Raw genomic sequence first — 19548 nt, forward strand, 5'->3', positions numbered from 1 at the left:
GCAGAGAAGTGCATCCTTCATTGCATTCAGCGCACTGAAGGCACCCTTGTTGGTCGTAAACTGTGCGCCAAGATACTATAATATATGTACCACTGGTACTATTTTTACCTCAAAAACATAATTTTTTATTCTTCAAACATGATTCAAGATAATTTAAGATCGTGGATCATGGTTGTGTATTGTGTTAGTCTGTATGTACCTACAGTTTTTTGTTTGTTTGTTTTTTCAGTCTCGTGGTTTAATTTCCTCAAAGGGAATTATTCACTATCAAGACACGCAAGGTCAGTGAGGTAACATAAGTTATTGAATTTGAAAAAGTTCCTTGAAAAATGCCCCCAAAATACGTGTAGTTTTGATCCAGCTGAAATAAAAAAGAAGACAACATTTAAAGTAAAGATCTAACCAAACGCCAATCCTCAAGTTGGTAACATAGCTGTGTTAAGTGAACAAGATATCTTTTGACATAGATAGTTTGGTTTGAAAGGAAGCCAAGAGAAGCGCAGGCCTTCTGCAAATCGAAATAATATTCGATCATTTCAGAATTAATTTATTATATAGTCCCAAGAACCACCCCCCTAAAAGGGCCTGAGGTTTATACAATCGAGCAGCCATGAACCCTGAGGCTAATATCATAATAAGATCCTGAACCTTACAAGAAAAAAAAAATCATCAGAAAATACGGCGTTGTATAGTTATGATGCTCGACCAATGTTGTCGCTAATTTCCAATTACTACTAATGGAATTCACTATCACGCTGTGATCAATGAGAGTAAATGAATAAAAAGTGTAAATAGATGAATGAATGAATAAATGAACAACATTATTTGGTGCACCATTAGGTAATCCGTGTAAAGGCAGAGATCAGTAGTACACGTAAAGACGACTTCGGTAATAATGGTACCTTTACAGTTGTCTAATATTCAATACATCAATATTTCGTTTAGAAGCTGCAGGATAATTATGTTAAGCTTTATCATAGCTTCTGATGAGCGATATATTATATCTGTCAATTGATTACTGAAAACTTGTTTTCCCAAATAATATCTACGGCTTTCGTGACGACGCATCAAAAATGAATAGTAACACTCAATCTTCCATGATCATCAAATCCAGGAAATAAATCAATTGAATAATCAAACATCAAACAAGCATGATGGTAAGCAAGTGTCGTTGTAGATTCTACATAACCATCATTGTACGGCAAACTTATACCAAAAACAAGATTGTGTTTGCTGGCTTGCTTGCTTCATCCTCCATTAATTAATTGATTAATTAATTCATTAATTCGTTCATTCATTCATTCATTCATTCATTCATTCATTCATTCATTCATTCATTCATTCATTCATTCATTCATTCTAGTGTGCACATATTTGTTTATGTGTTTATTTATTTATTTCTCAATCCATCTATTTTTATTAATTCTCTCTTTCTATCACTCTCCTCTCCCTATCTCTCTCGATCTCCCTCTCTCTCCTCTCTTGATATTGTGACCTGCAATCGGAGCATTATTGTAATCAGGCCTATACTGAAAAAATATAAGAACTTCCGTAGTTCAAGTGCCTTTGCTTCCCAGAAATCATTAATTTTGCGCTTTTATGATCATCGATTTGTTTTGACTCAAGATCATGACTGCAGGGGTCGCAGAACCACAATAGTGTGCGTCTCTCTGTGCGTGTGTGTGTGTGTCCGTGTGTGCGTATTATGTGAATTGGGGGTCCTCTATAGCCCTTGAAACGCCTCATGATGCAGTGGTTTATTTGGAAAGTGGATAATCCCCACTGACCATGCGCTCAAACTTCCATACACCATGTCCTTTGTTTTTGCTACTGGCTAAACACTTAATCACCACACTCCATGCATTGTGCTACTGCCGAGGGTCATTCATAGAATCCCTCGGACATTGCATACTGTATAAATAGTCTTAAACATATTCCTCTCCTCATTAAAGTGATATTCTCGTATATATTGGATATCGTTCATATGCATTATCGGGCCCTACATTTATAATCTTCCCTTATACGTTTATACGTTATTAAATAACTCAGCCTGTATGTCGACATTATGTGCTGTTATGATAATGGTTCTTACCTCTGATAGTGAGAGAAAAATAAAAACATTATTATCGCAATAGCCAATAATAAATACAATCACTGCGGCATCCATGGGTATGGGGGGGGGGGGGGTATGATAAACAGGCCACCACTTCATCGAGCGCAGCTGCACGTCGACGTCATCTTTCGGGACTTTATATACACCTGAGACTATAAACGTTTATTCTTGGACATACTGACTGATAGCCATGACTTTTTTCGCTCTCTTTTTTTTTTTTAGCGTATTTCTGCGAAATTCACTTTGAGCGCGTTGTTACTCGTTGTGGACTTCGGAGAAAATCATGACGTCATCGACGTTGTCCAAGGCTAGCGCCTGCATTTCTGCGAAATTCACTTTGAACGTTGTTACTTGTTGTGGACTTCGGAGAAAATCATGACGTCATCGACGTTGTCCAAGTGCCTGCACGGTTCAGCCCCAACATCACATTCACATCTCTCTCACACATTTTTATCGCACAGTACTAGTATACACGACACTCGTCGTCTATGGAATTACGCTGTTGCTGTGATTGAAACGGCGAGGATAATGATAACTTTGTCCGTGGCATTCGGGCAGTAAAACGGTATGTTGAATCAGTCTTTTGTTGTTCTCATGTTTATAAAAGTAATATTTCCAAGCGGTTACAGGTAGCAGCTAGCGTTATGCGTTGGTTATGGTGATTACTGAATACTGTGTATACTGCCCCTAAAAATTAAGTTGATTCTGTACAAAGCAAAGCAAAGCCCTCGGTCCTCGACTCGACTCTTGCATTTTGCTGACGAAAGTTTGTATCTCACAATAAAACTGTTTTCAGGGTGCCTGCTATTTGTGTTTGTATAATACAGTTTATTATGTTGTATTTATTAAAGCCTGTAGGCCTATGGCTATACAAGCTAGAAGTGTTGTGCACTGCAAGATTGCATACTCTATACTGCATATCACCACAGCAGACGTATAGACCATTCTATGTCACAGCTGCAGTCCTTTTGATAATACTACCTCTGATTTTTGCCCAAAGCATCATCACTGGCCATGATGAATCACCTCCTTACAGTAAAACACTGCCATGCCACCGACCTCGCGCTCCCCGCCTCCCAAGGGTAAATAGCCCTTTCAAGTGTTACATAATATTATAGCAGAAACAACCTGACGTGGAAATAAACCAGTTGCCGTCTGACACTTGCTAGTAAAGCCAGTCAGTCAGAAACAAAGTCTGACCGCAGAGACGTTATAACTTATGGATATTTTGCATCGTTTACATTCTTCTTGCTGTGAGTTTGGTAAAGACCGCCGCTCCTCATCGATCGTCACCGACTCACCGCCGCTCCTCGCACCCCAACTTCCCGGGTCATCTGAATCTCTTTCACCCCCTGTAATGTCTTTCGTGCTTTGGCGTCCAAGCAGATTGAGATACATAATGAAAATATTTGGTCCAGTAGCTATAGGCCTCTTCCCTTTCTTAACACCCAATGAAGAGTCCAAAGATTATTAAGCGAACTATGATAAGCTGGGGTATAATAATATCCAAGGGGAATGGAATTCCAAGAATGAGATTTGTATTTCCACCATTAAATTATTTCAGCAACAGGAGTTCCATCCAAGTAGTAAGGAAACTCCAGTTTTTAAGTCCAGAAAGCTCAGTAAAAAGCCGGGATTGGAAAGCCGCAAATTTGCGTGGACAAAATCGGCGAAGAAGCTAGCTTGACCACGCAATAGCCAAGGGCAAACGACGCGAGTGCGAAGAAGAGGATGCGATCTGAGTTTTTTGATGACGTTATACTCATCATTGCTCGTAAATATTGCGCTCAATTCGGAGCCAAGAAGGTCGATCGCAGTCACAGGGTTCGACCAGGGATCGAGGTGGCCTGGTTCGACTATACTCGCGCGATTAACACAGACTTGGCGAGATTCAGGTGGAACAATGTTGACATCATAATAGGGGAAAGGTATCCCATTCTCCGACGTCGACGTTTTAGGTGAGGTCGACGAGACCGATGGAGGTATGAAGGGACAAATTGAATTGGGAAAGTACGATCTGCTGTGTCGATATCATAACATGACACGATTAATCTCACAGAAAAGAAGTTCAGTTCAGACGCTAACGAGATTGTGTGTGCCGAGATCAGTAGGGATATTATATAGTATTGGTTGAGGTGATGATTGACCCATTCAGCTTTAAACTTTTCGCGATATACTTAAAAATGACTTATGAAATAATGAAAAAGCGTACAAGGTGTAAGAGGCATTCAAAGTTTATTTGATGACGACGGCGGATGAAAACCCGTTTGAAATTTCATTTTTAAAAAAACTAAAGAAAAATACGATCTTAAGGAAAAAAATGGGTCCCAAAATGATGAGGGGAAATCAGCTGAACTAGCTGATCTCGATGGCGACCGACAAGTCAATGGCAACTTTGAAGGCTGTCACTTCCGAGGTTTTATGGTTTTGTATTGAATTGCACTAAATCGAATTGATTCTTATATTTTACATGAAAACCATAATACACAATTATTATAGAATACATGTACATATCACTGGACCAAAAAAAAAAAATAAATGAATAAATAAAAAGCATCATAGATTATCACAATGCATAACATTAAGGGGAAAAAAACCCGTATAAGTGCTACGAAATTAAATCGACAACACAATGCGATATAGATCTGTTTTATAGTAAATGACAGAATCAGAGCATTCGGTCCGTTAAGAATAAAAGCGTGAAATATGATGGAACCTACTTAGAGCAAGTACGGTGGTTCCTCATGTTGAATGCCTTTCATAATTACTATGGTTATTGATGGAAGGCAGAATTAGCCATGAGAATACAGATGCTAAATCTTTGCTCTATGATTATGCATTAAACAACAAAAACGGAAAGGAGAAAGAAAAGTAACCATTCACGGGGCGAAAATCATAATTAATATCTATTATATATTAATATTTACTTATGAGTAATTTTATTTAGTGTATAGATGATAGACTCGCGTCCTCGAGTGTGCCCCCTGGCCCCGTCTTATAAAGACTTCAAATCAATCAAAACTTTACGATTGAATGCAAATCCATTCTATATAAAAAAAAAGTTATGATTGAAATTAAGACGGAGAACTGCACTAAATCAATCAATCACAGGTTGCGATTGATTGCAGCTTTCAAGAGATTTGTGATTGATTGATTTCTATCAAAAGTTTTATAAGACAGGACCCTGTGAAACATACCTTTAGTAAACCTTACAAAGAGTCCCTTTCTTCTATGCTTTTTAGCAATATAAGATTTACTCGAGCAATGCGATCATTATGAATACATTTCAAACGAATGGGAAAATGAAAGTGGCTCGCTCTCTCTGTCCGTACATTATGGTAAAATGAACAGTTTTCATAAGTTATGATGATAGTCCTTCGCAGTGATTTTAGTTTCACTATGTTTAATTCCCCAGAAATTTGAATCAAAATGTTCTGTAAACGCGACTTTTACACTCTGTTTTTACAAAAAGTCCCTACCGTGATACCCCCCTTCCGCACCCTTCCTCACTCGGTCGTTTCGCTCCCTCCCCAAGGATCTCACACCGTCACATAATGTACTCCCGTATGTTTTAACTGTAGTCCGTCACACTATTTTTTTCTTTTGGCATGTTGACTTCCCTAGAAATTTGCTTTTAAATGCTCTATAAACGCGACTTTTTTTTACTCTGATTTTGCAAAAAAATCCCTTTCAAGGGAGGGGGTATCCCCCTCCCACACCCTCCCCCGCTCGGTCACTTCGGAATCTTACACCGTCACATGAAATATGTAGGCCCCCTACCCCCGTATGTTATAATCGTAGTCCGTCACACTAAATTTTTATTCGCCATGTTTAAGTCCCTATATGCTTTTAAAATGCTCTATAAACGCGACTTTTGCACTCTATTTTTACAACTAAAGACATTAGTCCTTAATACCGTGATATACCCCCGCTCGGTCGCTTCGCTCCCTCGCCGAGGATTTCACTCCGTCACTTGTAAGTGCGCCCGCCGAGATTTTGCCCCCCCCCCCCCCAAAAAAAAAAAAAAAACAACAACAACAACAACAAAAAAACAACAAAACAACAACAACAAACAAACAAAACAAAAAACAAAACAAAACGCAAAAACAAACAAACAAACAATTCACAACAACCAAAAGAAAAAAAAAACATAAGTGTTCCGGTTCGCTTGCCGTAAAATTCAAGAATCACTAGCAAAATTTTAAACATATGTCATTGTCAACTTTTCCTGCAAGTTTCATTCAAATTCACTCATAAAGTTATAAAGTTATTTTGCAAACAGACAAACCAACGACGATGAAAACATCCCCCAGCCTCCTTCCTTGGCTGGACCACAGAACTCTTACTGTACCAACCGTACGACCGTAAGTGCGAGTGCGCCAGCTACTGCTGACTGCGCGCGTGCAAACCACCCGTGGTTTGCAGCTGAATCAAGTGCGCGCTACATTCAGTCTAGTCCGATATACCAATTCGCATGTATTGCATGTATGCCCGCAACAAAAATTACGTAATGTAGTCGAACGTGTTCTCGACAGAGGAGACAGCGACTTTCACTGCGTGAACTAGTACAAGCGCTAGCATGTGTGATGAATACGTGCAGCGCGCGTGGTGCATGAATTTGAGTGCAGAATACTCGATGGTGGAAACTAACTAGTGGTGGGACGTAATGTGGAGTGTGACAACTCTAAAACTATAAAAATAGAAGAAGTGGATGTACAGTAGATATGCAAGGTAGGCCTAGGGTACATGCTTTCAAAGGGGGCTTGCCCAAATGTGTGTCTTACAGTAAGATCGTGTCACGTATGTCGCAGTGTGATAAATTTTTATCGGCATGCTATTTTTATTGTTTGCTCACTCCCGATCCCGTCACTGTCATGACTGACCAGCGGCTGCATGTAGACTGTCAACAACACTAATGTTAGCACTGTCAGTAGAAGCTTCTAGTCATGGTAGTGTCACTGACACTGACAATGCTTTCCTGGATCCCTGACATCGCAATTCCCTGTCATGTCGGCTGTACCGACCGTGCCAACATTGGAAACTAGTTGAGAGTGAGACTCCCATAGGCCAATGGAATGCTATAATTTAGGAGTCAAAATAAGTGAGATCAATAGAAATGCATGCAAATGAAATAAAGTTGTATTTTATTGTAACGTGTCGTTAGAGTGAGAAAGGACCAAACTGAGTGAGTCTCACTCTCGATGAGTGAGACTCAGTTGGCAGCCCTGCACGTACAATGTAAAGTAAACTTTAGGGTGTGTACAGTTCTGGTCGAGGTGAAGATTTAGCTTTTAACGTTTTGTGAGATATTCAGAAACCACTCTATGAGATGTCACTCAAAGAGCATGCGGTTCTAACTTAAGGGGTATCAAAAGTTTATTCGATGAAAATCGGTTTTGAAATGGCTGAGATATCCCAAAACAAGGTAAACAAAGAGATATACTGACTACTAATATTAACCCGTTTAGGACGAGTCCCGAGTATACTCGGGCAGGTGTCTATGGGAAATGCGTGTTGTAGCAAAATCAAACCGTCCTCAACGGGTTAAAGTTGGGGCATGTCGCCTTTTATTATTAGCACTTTTTTGGATATCTCGGCCATTTGAATACCAATTTTCATCAAATAAACATTGAATCATCCTTAAAATTACATGCTCTTTCATGTTTCATAAGAGGCTTTTCATTATCTCACTTGGGAATTTTCAAAACATGAATCCCTACCTCAACCAGTAGGTCTACTGACACTGTACAGTCGTTCGCATATTCACTATTGAAACTAACTTACTTTTGTAGACTTTGCCTTATTCCTTGTAAGCATAGCAGGGTTTATTTAAATCTTTGTTTTGGAACTTCACTGCTGCTTCATCAAGTTCAAGAAATGTTGCATTGTCTATAACTGTAAAAATCTCCGTCTCTGTGTTTCCTTTTCTTTTAAATTTAACCATAAAGCCGCATTTGACAAAAAATTCAATGTAAAGCACTTTGTCTTTGCCAAACTTTGCAACGGCTCACCAGCAGAGCTGTGAGCTTGAGCGGTGCAGTGAAGTAATAATTGCCTGATTGAAAGATTTCACTATTTTCAGTTGCCAGTCGATCAACAACTAACACTGACCACTGTTTGCATATGCTAGCCTTGAACTTACAGAGAAATTGTGGTACTTTTGTCTTACCGAATTTGAAGAAGATTTGCAAAGTTCTTGGGTGTGCAGACCTTGACTTGAGTCATAATTTTTATTTGTAGAATTCTAGATCCTAGTTTGTTGGATTTCTGTGTGTTTCTTTTCCTTTCCCCATTTTTATTGATGACCTAAAATCTACTCTTTATAGAAATCCAAACCATTGACATCAGCATTTGAGCAGCGACTGCCTCCTTTATGCGAGGTGATTCCCAGGAGAAGTAGTTCTCCATCCAACATCTGTTGCCATGGCGAAGAGAGGAGGGGTTTCGACACCATCATCAGCAAGGATGAGTACATGCAGCCCGAGCAGCGAGCTGTACCAGTGAAGCTGGCAGACTCGAGCACCGTTGATCCGGACGAGCTGGTTGAATGTCCGTACGACAAGGTGCATCGCATCCGAGTCTCGCGGTTCCCATTTCATCTCATGAAATGTCGCAAGGTAGAGCATTAATATATACCTTTTTTTTTCCAGAGCTACAATGCCCTAGACTAGGATACCTCGTCATCAAAACTTCTTGTGAAAAGTTCTCCTACTCATCCTAGAGTCTTCTTCTTCTCCTGGTTAAGTCTGCCTCCTTTAATAAGCTGAAGATTCTTGCAGATTCTTGGGGCATTAAAAAAAACCCACCAACAACAACTTCAATTGAAATATTAGGAGATTTCTGGACCATAATTTTTGGGACAGGCGCTGCTTCAATGGGAAATTGATACTTTTTTAAAGCATGCTTGAGTGACCCCACTTTTCAATTATCTTGTTTCCTTTTTATATTGCACAACCTAACTCTTAAATGTAAATCACTTTTCAGTGGGTTGTTGAGATGGTCCAATTTTAACAAGTTCATATATTGAAGCTGAAAGCTTACCCTTGGAAGTACAATATGTAGAAAGTGGACATTCATTTTAGCCTACTTTTTGTGGGTTTTGGGCTAGGCGGTCACTAATGTTGAGTATTCAAATGAAAGGGGAACATTTCTTAAGAATCATTTCCTGTAGTTTCTGAGTTCTAATGGCAATTTTTAGCCACCCTAACGATGGTAGTCCATTGGCCAATCTTGAATGTGTTAGAGGATGTTTTCCACATGTGCTATATTAGAATAAGCAATTTCTTTAAATTTATTGTTTCTTCGGTGCAATCTTTAGAACTATGTTGGAAAAGAGATGTTCACATGTCCATTCAACGCCCGCCATCTTGTGCCACAACCAGAAGCCCGCCACCACGTAGCGAACTGTCCAGACAAAGCATGCATAGAGAGGGACATGGCGCTACAAGAAGGTATGTTCTACGGGGATGACAGTAGATAAAGAAGACTTGGGTCAAAAGTCATCAATTCTGCTTTTTGTATTTGCTCAAACAGCATATTAAAGCTAATATCACATGTGGGTTTCATCTGACTTCATTTTAAGAAAAGTATGATGGAAAGGAAGGGGCAAAATCCACGTATTGGGGAAAGGATTATGAATCAAATAGCTTAGTGAGTTCACCTACTTTGGAAGGATTTGTCCTTTTCATTATGAGAATTATTTACAATTTCTGGAGGTATTTGTGATGATACCAACAATGTAATTCTACAAGATGCAAGTGTGGGAGGAAAAATTGGAATAAATTGGATCATTGATGAGAAGTGTATTCTTAAAAGTAGGTAGGATGTGGTAGACACTTAGAATGCACTGGTAAGATCAAAGTCTGATTAATGCATCATTTCACGTCATCTTGGTATTTTAGATTTGAATTCTTTTTTGGGGGGCTGGGTGGGGTGGGGGTCATTGAAGATGGGAGAAAGGGATGTAGGAAGAGTTGGTTAGATGAGAATCATTAAAAGATAAAGTCTCATGTCAAGAGATAACAAAAAAAAATTACACTCATTAAACACTTTCTCTTCCAGATTACACCCATCTCTTTTTATGAGAACACCATGGCACATAAAGAGTTCAAAGGTCATCAGTTACCATCATGATGGGTTTCAGTCAAGCAAGTGCAAGTCTGCACTTGTGCCTCAAACTTGTTTAAGGACTTTGGACAGTGTATGTGACACTGGGGTTTTCCATGGTTGTAGGCACTTGAAGTACTCAAAGAGATTGGTGTTACCGTGATAGTGCGCAAGGTCAGGTGAAAAGAATGTTTATAGGTTTCTCATGTTTCACAAACCAATGATATTAGTCACAACAACATTCAAGATTGGCAGAGGCATCTAATGTCATCACACCTCACAGGTGTCGCATTGACCTGTACATGAATCTTGTTACAATGTACTGTATGTCCATGAAATCAATAAGAAAAAGGTGTATCAGTATCCTTAACACACGAGTCTTGTACACACCTAGCAACGGTAACTTTTTTCTTTCTTTTTTTAGGTGTGTGTGTGTGTGTGGGGGGGGGGGGGGGGGGGGGGAGGGGGATTGCAGTTGCTAAATCATCTACCAAAAGTCCAAAAGCATGATTTTTATCTGTTTGTTTTTGCATACGTACCAATGGGAGGGTTGTAGAGTGATCATCACCTTTGTCCTCTCACTCTGCATGTGTTTGATGAAAAAAAAAATATATGAAACTTTTAAAACCCACAACTTTTGTATTTTATGTCTAATATTTGACGAAACTTCACTAGTTGTGGTACCTGGTAAAACAGCAGCTTAAACTGACTACCATGATGATGATAAACATAGGAAACAATTGGATCCTGGTCATGAATTTCACATGGGAGTCCCTTTTCCTGATTAATTGAACTTCTCTGTCAGTTTGACACATTATTATTTGTTGATTCCAAACAGTAAGGAAAAAGCTGGAGATAAGTAATAATTCATGTCTTGTCTCTTAACATATAGTAGGTAGAAGTGCAGGGCAACCATTCTAGGTGCTAACCTTAAAATTGTAACATTGTGTCTACAGGATATGACTCACATACTACTTACTGCAAAGGCTACACTAAGGTGCCATATTACAACAATGACGAGGAATACCACCATCCGCCGACCGAAAACTGGGATGACGGTAAGGGATGAAGTTCTGATAGAATGCTGGTATGAATGCTCCCTACCATTGTTTTGTGATGTCCTTGAGTTCAGGGGGTCTGTATAAACCCCTCTTGACTGCAGTAGCTGACTGTTGCATGTGTAGAGAGATTTTGATTGTGGAGAATAATGTTGCCCTTACTGCCTCCATTGTAGTTTTGACACAGAGTTGTGGCCAACTATTAAGATGCAGTGTGTTTAAAGGGGAAGAGTCTCCAAATATATGTATGAATGGAGTGAATGCAGCAATATTAGCAGAACACATCAGTGAAGTTCCGGGAAAATTACTGTATACGCTATAATTTTCGCGTACATAAATTTTCGCGAATTGCCGCTGTCACACATTTTCGCGAGTGGTTAAATTCGCGATTGGGGGACCAGAGAAAATATGAAGTGGCAAAGAAAGTGTGAATTTTCAACTTACTAGCAAATAAGAATGATACTAGAATACACTGCATGAAAAAAACTTACCAAACTCTGCGAACTAGTAAGTTAGAATTCAACATTTTTGAAGTGGTTAAGTCCATCGCACTAGATTTCTGACGAGTGGTCCCCTTGCGATAATGGATTGGCTCTCTACAGTAGTCGTAAGTAGACGTGGACGTGCGTAAACAAGCTTAGCCAGTATGGTCTGTTCGGTAAGCCGTGACGTGGTATACTAGTACTGAAATGTTCGTATCATCAAGGCAAGGGATTCTTTTTGGAAGGTAATATTTTCGCGTGTTGTTAATTTCGCGAATAGCTCCCGACTCGCGAAATTCGCGAAAATAAAACCCCCGCGAAATATATAGCGTATACAGTAAACAGTAGGTTAGAAATTAGATAATTCTTCATGGAGAACTGTTGTAGTCGTCTCATCCAGCAATGGCACCACTAAAACTTTCAAAAACCCATAATATTGAACTGATTGTCCAATCTTTCTCAAACCTTAATGTTGTGTTCCACTCATTTTGCTGCATTCATTCAATCCTGGCATGCATTTTTGGGAACTTCCTATTTAATTTATGAGGTAGAAGCTTTAAAGATAGGAGTGAAATCAGATACACAAAATTGAAGAGCTTTCATCAAAATGAGACCATAAATGAGTCAGTTCCAGAATTTTAAGGATTCACAATGTTTTCACAAGAACTATCCCCAAACATGTTGATGTGATAATTGTGAGTGGACATATTGGCATAACAGGCAGTGAAAGTCTGTAGAAAATCACACAAGTAGTTCAGAAGGATATGAATTCTTCATGTTTTGAATAAGTCTATGTGCCACCCTCTCTAGGTGTGTAAGTTGTCACAACTTTTTCCAGATCACAGTGCTATTCTATTTTGTCTTTTAAAGACTGGGTAGAGGAGAGAGGTTGGCCTGATTGAATTGACCTTCATGGGCACATTTGAAAATAGGGAGTAGTGCAGGCCTACTAGAATAAAAGTGCCTGTCAGCGATTCCTTTCATACCTATGTACGTGCATCGAAGTGTACTTGTCAGTAACATCCTACTCCAGTGCAGATTCTTCAGCTGTGTATGTACAAGTTCACCTTCATATGCATGTGGATTATGTGATTACAGCAATACTAAGAGAACACATTAGTGAAAGTTTGGGGAAAATCGGACAATCCGTTCAAAAGTTATGAATTTTTAAATTATCTGTGCAGTAACTGCTGGATGAGAAGACTACTACAGTATAGGATGTCAATTGTACAACGATGTAAGGAAAATAGAAAGAGAATTTCACAAAATTTAGCTTTTTGAAAAAAAGTGCACATTTCGTCATCCTGACACTGATGTACAAATGTATATTAAGGGTAATATCATTCCCCCTGTCTTCTAAAAGAGGCAAGTCAAGCGTTCTTTTATTATGCGAGAAAAGTGAAAATATGTTGAATTTTCTTTATGTTTTCTTTCTATCATTGTACTCATGTGACATCACAAGCTATTATAGTAGTCTTCTCATCCAGCAGTGACTGAGCAGAAACTTCAAATATTCATAACTTTTGAACGGGTTGTCCAATTTTTCTCAAAGTCTCACTGATGTGTGCGGTACTAATATTGCTGCATTCACTCAATCCACATGTCTATGAAGGTGAACTTGCCCTTTAAATGTACATAGAGATCAGTGATAAAGCTCTGCATTATACTGTAAAACGAGGAATTTTCGCGTGCACTTTAATTTCGCGAATTTCGCGAGCGCCAAAATTTGCGAAATTAAAATGCACGCGAAAGCTTTTGTCTACACTACATGCATTGAATGGCAGTAGCAATTCGCGAAAATTTCATGCCACGAAAAAGGCTGTCGGCTCCAATTCGCGAAAATTTCATGCCGCGAATATATCATGTTTTACACTAATTTGTAACAGAGATTCCCAAATACACCCGAGTCGAGCCAGCTTTCCCATTGCACTGTATTTCTGTGCTACTGGGCCTTGCACAGTCTGATTTGCGTGCAATTATTCATTTATTTTGGAGGTGTTTCGTAGCGCTACATTTGTATTTCTCCTTTTATTTTTCTTCTTCCTCTTTGCTAGACCTCGCCATGGATAACAGAGAGAGAGAGTACTGGCAGTCAAGAAGAGAGGGGCAGAATGGGTAAGTTTTCTTTAGTCCCATCTATTGGTTTTCATGCGTTGCTCAGCAATAGTGTTTCATCCTTTTCTGAGGGGAAACCAGTGAATTTTCGTGGAAAAAGTCCCATTGATCTGTGCATGAATTTCGACAGGAGAGTAAGCATGGATAATGCTCATTGGCAAAACCATTCACTTTCCCTTGTACAAAGGTGATTGCTATTCAGAGATGTGCTTCTTTACACAAACTGCTGTGGAAGTCACTATGTGTCACAGTTTGTAATGGCCAGTCTTTAGATTAAAGGACAAGTTCACCTTCATAAACATAAGGATTGAGAGAATGTAGCAATATTAGTAGAACACATCATTGAAAGTTTGAGGAAAATCGGACAATCCGTTCAAAAGTTAGGAATTTTTGAAGTTTTTGTGCAGTAACCGCTGGATGAGAAGACTACTGCAGTGTGTGAATAACTTAGATGTCAGATGCGTACAACAATATAAGGAAAATATAAAGAGAATTTCACAAAATTTCATCTTATGAAAAAAGTTCACATTCCCCCGACTCGTTACCGACAAATGTTATGGGTAATATTATTCCCCCTGCCTCTAGAAAGAGCCAAGTCAAGTGCTCTTTTATTATGTGAAAAAAGTGAGAATATGTTGAATTTTCTTTATATTTTCTTTATACTGTTGTACGCATATGACTCACAAGCTGTAGTAGTCTCCTCATCCAGCGGTTCCAACACAAAAATTTTAAAAATTCATAACTTTTGCATCGATTGTCCAATTTTCCTCAAACTTTCACTGATGTGTTCTACTAACATTGTTGCATTCTCTCAATCCTTATGTTTATGAAGGTGAACTTGTCCTTTAATGTTTCCCTTGATACAGTGCACTGCCGTTATAACAAAGTCCACAGGGCTGGCAGTTTTCTTTCGTTATATCGAAACTTCATTATAACTGAACAAATAAACAATAAAAGTCCTCAGGACTGGCAGTTTTCTTTCGTTATATCGAAATTTCATTATAACTGAACAAATAAACAATAAAAGTCCTCGGGATTGGCAGTTTTCTTTCGTTATATCGAAATTTCATTATAACTGAACAAATAAACAATAAAAGTCCTCGGGATTGGCAGTTTTCTTTCGTTATATCGAAATTTCATTATAACCGAGCAAATACACAATAAAAAACGTAGGTAGGACAATGCTGCCGCCTGGATTTTTATTTTATTGTAACTGGAATTTCATTTTTACCGTATTTGTTATGACAGGAGTACACTGTACAACTGAAGAGGAAAAATTGAGAGATTGCTTGAGGATTGTATGTGGATACTTTTTCACTTTTCCTTCAGTAACCACCTGCCACAGCCAAAGGGCAGGGGGGCACCAAGAGCTGTGGGCAACTATCAGCCAGAGATGCGGTTGCCGCGGCAGCCGGCACAAGCCGCGGCCATCGCACAACAGCTCCACCAGCAGTTGCAGCAACAGCAACAGCACCAACCACAGCCTGGCTTGCCACCACAACCACAACCTCAACCTCGGGTCTCACCGCCCACCACTAACACCACAGCAGGTAGGTACTCTAGTGGCAAAATGTGTCTTTTTGTGAGATTTTTTTTTATTTTTTTCAGTTTGAATTTACAGTTGTATTTCTTCAAAAGTTACAATTATTTCCAAAATGCAAGCATCTGCCAAGATGCTATCTAAGAAATAGTATTTTAAGTGTGAATTTACGCCTTGTCCTTTTGTGAAAAGTTCTTGTATGGTTTTATTTTTGTTTGTTATTTTTACCAGATTAATGAACAAACCTATTTGATGTATGACCAATTTTGTCTTCAAAACTAAATGACTACACATGCATTGAGCAATATTTCAAGTGAACAAAACAAAAAGGAAAGAGAAGGGAAATAGAAGGGATTTTTTTATTCATAGAGTGAAGAGGATGGAGTCAAAAGGGGCCTGAGCTTTCGATCGTAGCAGAATCTTCGTCAGAGGCAAAATGACAAGCAGGCAGGGAAAGCAATCACATAAGGACTTCACACAACAAGAATAGAAAGGGACAGGCTGGGTACACAGAACAAAGAAAGTTCTTCTTCTTTGTTTTCTGTGTTCTGTGTACCCAGCCTGTCCCTGTCTGTTGTTGTTGTTTGAAGTTCTTATATGTGATTGCTTTCCCTGCTTGTTTGTAATTTTGCCTCTGACGAAGATTCTGCTAGGATCGAAAGCTCAGGCCCCTTTTGACTCCATTTTACTCCATTGACTGGCCTTCATTGGATAAGCAGTTTTCAGCGCTTTTTTTGCTTCATATAGTGAAGAGAATATTATACATGTAATATCTAATCCTACCAAGTGCTATACATATTACATGTGCAGTGGCCTCTTTGGAATGTCTGGTAATTTGCAGTACAAATGTCTGTGTGTGTCCATTCAGATCGGACAGCAGGCCCGACCCCAGTGACCACCAAGAAGCAAATCAACACAGCGGGACTGGGCAGGGGCCAGTTTCGGGGCCGTGTGATGGCTGCCAACCTTTGGGGATCACAACCCCAGCCGGCTGCCAGCCAGCCAGTGACCGGTGGGCCCAGGCCGGGCGGAATGGCGGCGAGTCCAGGGGGACTTCAGGTAGGTTGTCAATTCATGACGCTTTTCTTCAATCAGTATGCATCCTTGAGGATCTTGCATATCGTCGCTGGGGTGAAAAGACCTTGTATCTGCAATTTTGGTGAAAATGACTTTTTTGGATTTATGGTCAAATAATGGGCTAAGTGATGTCCTGTCCAAATCCCAATTGTCTTTCTCCAAAAATGAAGCCACCACGGCATGTCAAAGGAAAGGCTATCCTATTCGCCACAGTGCTTTGGCTGCCATGTTTTTTGGCTCTCCTGAACATTTGACACTTTGTAGATACGAGGTCTTGTGGCCCCAGCGACGATATGACACTCAGAGTTGATTTCAGTCGTACTCATGTCATTGACAATGACGATGACAATAACAGTAGTAATGACAATTTATTAATCCCATGTCACTGTGACAAGTATTGGAAATTAATAGATTAATTGATAATTAAATAGGTGAAAGATGAAGATGTGTGTTCATGGGTCACTTCACCTGGCTAGATATGCCAATATCCAACTAGGATCATTGAAATTAAATTTGTCCGCAATATACTTCTTAAAAGGTCATAAGTTAATAACTGGCATTATACATGCGCTTTCTATTATCCTGTTGTCTCTCATAGGAGAGAGGTACAATAGTTCTAAAGCTTTTACCAGTACATTGTATTTGTATCAGCTGAATAAATTTTACCTGCAAATCGTAAGTTAAATGGGTGAAACTTCCCATTCTTCCAATATTTTCTTCCATTTAATCCCACCAATAAGACTTCAGGATTGGTATGTTTGTACACCTAGTGTCGTGAAGAGATAGTGTGAGAGCAGGGAGGTGGAAAGATGGTCTCTTCCCACCTCCCTGGTGAGAGGTATCCCAGATGACCGTGCATGGTCGTAGTATTGTTCGTGTTGACCGTATGTCATGTACAACAGGAACCCAGATATTTTCAGTAGTGTAAACAAATCCTAGTGTGATTCATGTAGTGAATCTTGTCCTATAAACCTATTGAGGACAAGTTGATTTTGCTTGAACAGCCATTTCCCAATGACACCTGCCCAAGTATACTTGGGACTAGTTTTCAACAGGTAAAAGGCATACCATGCACCGTTGGACTGCTGAAGATTTTTTTTTTCGAGATTTTGAAGTATTTTCTTCAAATAACTAAGAGACGTTTGTTTCCAACATCTATATCTCCTCTATCCCACACAGAACAAATCATCCATACCCAATGGAGTGGAGGATTTCCCTCCTCTCGGTGCATCGCAACCACCAAGAGTTGGGCTTGGGCGTGGCCTTGGAAGAGGTGCTGTCATGGCAACCCCTCCCAGCTTGCATCCTGGAGGACTGCAGAACGGCTCCATGTGAAGTGTGGTGATGTCACCATCGCCAGGAATGCGTAGGAAAACTTCCTGTTGGTGATAACTGTGATTGATGCAGGATGTTTTACAACGATTGTATATGTGTTCATAGCAAATCTTTTTTATATAGTGTACAGTTTTAGCATATAAACCAACTTAGTTTTTGTTTTGTTCATTTATTTGTTTCTGCTTGTCTTACTCAAGTTAAAGTTGCAAAAGTCTTTTCTCATGTTCAATGATAAGTAACTAAAGACTTTTGTTGTTATGATTCAGCGTGACAATCTCTGTAACTTTAGGAAATTGTGAATCAGGTAGGATTTCAGTGAAGTGGAATTACATACACAATGATTCAGCATTTATCCCCTCTAATGCTGTTTGATGCATGCTTTACAGTTGTCATACCATACTTTGTTTATGTTCTGAGTAGCTTCATCTAAATAGCAAAAAGCCATTCATTAAAATAACCAAACAGTATATATATCGTCGCTGGGGTGACAAGACCTCGTATCTACAAAATGTCAAATGTTCAGGAGAGCAAAAAAACACGGCAGCCAAAGCACTATAACAAATAGGAGAGCCTTTCTTCTGACCTGGGGCCCGTTGCATAAAAGTTACAATTATGGTAACTCTGCCATCCGATGGTAACTTCCATGGAATTCTTGATTTTGATTGGCTGTTGAGTGTTGTTGCCATGGTAGTTACCATTGGATGGCAAAGTTACCATAATTGTAACTTTTATGCAACGGGCCCCTGATGTGGTGGCTTCATTTTGGGGGTAAAACAGGTAGGATTTGGACAGGGCATCACTAAAATGATTATCTGACCATTAATCCAAAAAAGTCATTTTCACCAAAATTTCAGATACGAGGTCTTGTCGCCCCAGCGATGATATATACATTTTTTTTTTCAGTCTTTATCATAATCAGCAAAGCTTTCTTTTTTATAGGCAAAGGTAGGGAGAAAATTTAGAAATTTGTACACAATTTGAATTTCAGAGACGGCACATTGTTTTATCACCAAAGGTCTAGAGATTTGTTACATCTGTAGTGTTTTGTTAACATGTTTCTTTGGTAATTTCATCTCAGAAATTGAATAAAGATTCGCTACATTGCTCGGCAATATGTACATGTATATGCTCATTTTCAGCCGTGAGGAAAGATCCGTAGAAAATTTTTGGAAGTTGACCAATTACCATGAGTGTACATGAGACTTTGCTGTTTTTAGAAACAGTCAATTGTGTTAACACAAAATGTAAGCATAATCATCTTGAAAGAACCATTTTGTATGCATCTTGTTACTTGTTCTATGTAACCTGTATTGTCAGGCAACTCTCCCTTAGTTGCAATTATCTTTTTTCTCCAGTTTTCCATTCTTGTTTGTTGACAGAGGCAGAAATTGTATACCTCAATACATGTATCTCATGTTTTGTTTTGAGTACAGCTGTATATGTGTAAATATTTCAACAGAAAGCAGATCATTATTTATTATGCAACATTCTTTGCATCAACACGTTCCTCTTTCAAAATTGTGTTTGGATACTTTTTAAATTAAAGAGGTTACAAGAAAAGAAGAACGAAAGTGGTGTTCTTGCTGATGCCATTGCATGAATTGTTTTTACTAGTGTATGTGCTTGGTGTATTTGATGGTGTCACTTAATGTGAAGATCTGGTGTAAGATTCTTCAAGGTGTATTTGGTTGGTGTATTCGATGGTGTCATTGTGTGTGAAGA

At 39.1% G+C, this 19548-nt stretch overlaps 1 protein-coding gene across 1 annotated transcript; it reads left to right on the forward strand.

The window, feature by feature from the left end:
* The first annotated feature begins 6743 nt into the window (after positions 1-6743).
* On the forward strand, positions 6744-17849 carry LOC139714982 (uncharacterized). The gene is made up of 8 exons (XM_071626625.1): positions 6744-6844; positions 8440-8730; positions 9432-9564; positions 11176-11277; positions 13814-13874; positions 15204-15424; positions 16283-16473; positions 17671-17849. Exons 2-8 carry the CDS (start codon positions 8587-8589, stop codon positions 17824-17826), a joined length of 1008 nt encoding a protein of 335 aa, XP_071482726.1. The 5' UTR covers positions 6744-6844; positions 8440-8586; the 3' UTR covers positions 17827-17849.
* Positions 17850-19548: the final 1699 nt, after the last annotated feature.

Source organism: Diadema antillarum, unplaced genomic scaffold (assembly GCF_040938485.1).
Source record: "Diadema antillarum isolate AM-2024a unplaced genomic scaffold, OU_Dant_1.0 seq00002597_RagTag, whole genome shotgun sequence".
Taxonomy (NCBI): domain Eukaryota; kingdom Metazoa; phylum Echinodermata; class Echinoidea; order Diadematoida; family Diadematidae; genus Diadema; species Diadema antillarum.

Coding starts and splice junctions, on each gene's coding strand:
- LOC139714982 (XM_071626625.1), top strand. CDS start 8,587: ATGCAGCCCGAGCAGCGAGCTGTACCAGTGAAGCTGGCAGACTCGAGC. Junction 8,731..9,431: donor ATCTCATGAAATGTCGCAAG/GTAGAGCATTAA, acceptor TGCAATCTTTAG/AACTATGTTGGAAAAGAGAT. Junction 15,425..16,282: donor CACCACTAACACCACAGCAG/GTAGGTACTCTA, acceptor GTGTCCATTCAG/ATCGGACAGCAGGCCCGACC.